Source organism: Arachis duranensis, chromosome 4, assembly GCF_000817695.3.
Source record: "Arachis duranensis cultivar V14167 chromosome 4, aradu.V14167.gnm2.J7QH, whole genome shotgun sequence".
Classification (NCBI taxonomy): domain Eukaryota; kingdom Viridiplantae; phylum Streptophyta; class Magnoliopsida; order Fabales; family Fabaceae; genus Arachis; species Arachis duranensis.
The window spans coordinates 8,867,555-8,871,386 of NC_029775.3; the positions used below are offsets into that span (position 1 = coordinate 8,867,555).

The 3,832-nt window shown below is 43.0% G+C and overlaps 1 protein-coding gene across 1 annotated transcript; it reads left to right on the plus strand.

Annotated features, from left to right (window-relative positions):
* The first annotated feature begins 312 nt into the window (after positions 1-312).
* On the plus strand, positions 313-2,014 carry LOC107483162 (uncharacterized). Its single transcript, XM_016103782.1, has 2 exons — positions 313-1,108; positions 1,194-2,014. Exons 1-2 carry the CDS (start codon positions 313-315, stop codon positions 2,012-2,014), a joined length of 1,617 nt encoding a protein of 538 aa, XP_015959268.1.
* The last annotated feature ends 1,818 nt before the right edge of the window (positions 2,015-3,832 follow it).

Here is a 3,832-nt window from a genome sequence, read left to right on the forward strand (position 1 = left end):
GTTTAGTTTTTTGGTTGATTTTTTATTTCTTATGTATTTAATTACTTATTTATATTTATTTGACCAATTTATAGTTATTAATTAGAGTACATAATTTTTGGTGTGAATGTAGCAGAGCTTCCTGTTGTAGCAGATGGTGAATTTATGGTGGGGATGGAATTCAGTTCTAGGGAGGCAGTGATTAAGGCGATGAAAGATTATACAATCCGTTGAGGCGTGGATTATCGGGTGTACGAGTCGGAGCCAACAACATTCTATGCTAAATGTACACAGTACGGTTCCGGTTGTGACTGGCTGATCAGGGTGAGTAAAATGTCCCAAAAGTACTGCTGGGAGGTAAGGAGGTACAACGGTAGTCACACGTGTACTCGAGCATGCATTTCTCAAGATCATTCCAAATTGTGTTCCGACACAATTGCAGAAGCCATTAAGCCGTTGGTAGAAGTTGACCCATCTATAAAAGTAAAATCAGTCATTGCGGAGATCCAGTCGAAGTTTAATTACACTATAAGTTATCGGAAAGCCTGGTTAGCAAAGCAGAAGGCAGTGGAGTCAATTTTCGGCGGGTGGGAAGCTTCGTATGAAGCTTTGCCCATATGGTTTGAGGCCATGTGTCACAAAGAGCCATCAGCGGTCGTTCACTTTGAAACAATGCCTGCGTACCAGGGTGATGACTTGGTTCCTGACATCCGTGTCTTACATCGAGTCTTCTGGAGTTATTACCCTTGTATCAGAGCATTCCGACATTGCAAGCCAATAGTGCAGGTAGACGGAACTCATTTGTATGGAAAATATAAAGGTTGTCTGTTAGTGGCAGTTTCTCAGGACGGCAACAACAATATTGTGCCCATTGCATTCGCGATAGTGGAGGGGGAGACTTCAGACGCGTGGCACTTTTTTCTCAGTAACTTGCGACAGCATGTGGTGACGCGTGACGGTGTGGGCCTTATATCCGACAGACATGAATCCATCAACTCAGCTATTGTTCGGAGTAACGGAGCCTGGTCTCCTCCTAGGGCTTTTCACATGTTTTGTATCAGGCATATAGAGTCGAACTTCCTGAGAAAGTTCAAGGCTCCATACCTGCAGAAGCTTATCGTCAACATAGGTAAATATGAATAAAACAGATCAATTATTGTCTAATATTATGTTATAATGCATGATTTTATGATGATGCCTTTTGTGAAACACAGGATATTCGAGGACGGTCCGCGAGTACGAGATACGTTATCAGCGACTGCGCGAACACGGTGAGGCCTACAGTAGCTGGCTAGACAGGATATCGCGCGAGCAGTATGCCTTGGCATTTGATGGTGGATACCGATGGGGTCATATGACAACCAATCTGGTAGAGTGCATCAACTCGGTTTTGAAAGGTGCGCGCAATCTCCCAGTCACTGCACTTGTTAAGGCAACGTTTTACAGGCTTAATGAGTTATTCACACGAAAAAAGGCCGAGGCTGAGGCACGTATTAATGCTGGACATGTGTTCTCTGAGGTTGTGACGACTAAATTGCATGCAAATCAGCGGGCATCGGGAAACATCCAGGTTAGTTGCTTTGATAGACAGAATGAGGTATTTGAGGTACGTGAGATGCCTAGTGGAGTGGAGTACGCAGTCGACCTACGTCGAAGAGTTTGTGACTGTGGCAAATTCCAAGTGGATCGCATTCCGTGTCGACATGTATTTGCTTGTTGTGCAAATCAGCGACTTGATTGGCAGGTGTATGTTCATGAAGTATACAAGATGGACCAAATTCGAAGAGTTTACAGAGTTAGGTTTAGGCCACTAGGAAATCCGACAACGTGGCCCGTTTATAATGGACCTCGTTTTGTAGGCAATCCGTTTCTTAGACGTGTTGCCAAAGGTCGGCCAAAGATGACCCGCTTCTTAAACGAGATGGACACTCGGATGCTGTGTGCGCCGAGGCGCTACAAGCAATGTGGGGCCGAGGGCCACAGCCGTAGCAGGTGTCGTCAACGTGGTGGTGCAAGTGCAGATCCAGCCACATGAACTTGCTATATTAATTTATGATTTTGTTGCATGACTGTTTGCACCTATTATATGATCTTGTGTTATGTATGTATGATCTTGTTGCATGACTATTTGAACCTATTATATGAGCTTGTGTTATTTGAACCTAGCTCATGAACTTGTTATATGAATTTCTGAACCTGTTTTATGACTATCTGAACCCATAGTATGAATATGTCGAATACAATAATACATGTCGAATACAATAGTAGATCGCATAAACTCAGCTTAACATAGTACATCACATAAAATAGTACATCACATAAAATGGTACATCACATAAACTCAGCTTAACATAGTACATGTCAAATACAATAGTCCATCACCTAAAATAGTACATCACATAAAATAGTACATGACATAAACTCCGAATAAAATAGTACGTGCGAATTAAAATAATACATGACCTAAAATGAAAATAGTACATCACATAAAATCCAACTAACATAGTACGTGCGAATTAAAATAATACATACCCTAAAATGAAAATAGTATATGACATAAACTCCAATGAAAATAGTACATCACATTTAAAGGGCTACTTTCTCCTTCCCCACTTCATTTTGTCACAGAACTTTTTGCACTTCTTTGCAACTCTTTTAATAGTAGATGGAGAATATCTATTAGCGCTCCGGCATGGAGGATCAGTCCTAAGGTCATATCCTTTTCCTTTTTGACTTGTGGCCGTACCTATTGAAATAGAACAAACTCTAATATAATGTATTTCTCAATTAAATATAGCTCTAATATAATGTATTTCTCAATTAAATATAGCTCTAATAAAATGTATATCTCAAATAATCATACCTGCACTAGGCGCTGGATCGTTGTCGTCGGAGTCATCGTCATCATTTGTAGCATCCGCATTACCTTCCTCATCCTCATCCTCATCTTCAGCGTCATCATCGTCATCATCATCATCCTCATCATCTAGATGATCTACTAGGTAGTCATCAGCCTCCTCAGCAGCTGCCTTATTACTCTCATGAATGAGACTCATCGGAATACGTCGTGGGTTCCCGCTCTGTATGATACCTCCCATGGCAACTTCACTCTGACTCGAATCAATAGAATGTCGACCACCAGAATGTGATGAGGATGTGTGGTGTCGAGCTCTCGAGTCTAACGACATCCTACCTGAAGCAAGACCACTCGGATCCTGCGGAGCCATGAATCCAAGTAACTGGCTAAATGAGGCTTGTTCTCCTGAGTCAAAATGTGGAACACCCCAATACTGTTGATGTAATGGAACTGATGGAGTAAAGTAATCCACGGGCTGAGTCTGAGGAATATATGTCTGAGGTGCCTCTTGTGTTTCTGCCTGAGAAACTGGGGGTGGTGGTGGGGGCGGTGATGGAGGCGGCGGTTGGTTCTCCTGATGATCTGCTGGATGGCCCTCTAGATTCTCTTGAAATGCGAGATTGTCAGTTGCAAGTGGGCACCATATGCCCCCCGATACCATTGCATGTAAATATCCAAGGGACTATGTAATGGAACCAGTGGATCAGAAAGAATGTGACTATACCGATTCGTCCATTGCATGACCCATAATGAATGCACATCGGACCAATCTTCATTCTTAGGTCCAGTCAAGACCTCGCCATGTGCATGACCTAGGTTCCGCTCTTGCTGAGGCACACCCTGACTCAAACCAAACTGTCTCCTCAACCTATCAGATGCATGCCACTCAATGCATTCAAAAGAGATCAGCGGCACGGTTGCACTCCAAATAACCGAGTGGTGGCCGATGTCAGCCGGAATCACACCTGCCTCAATGCAATCAACTGCATAGGCCTC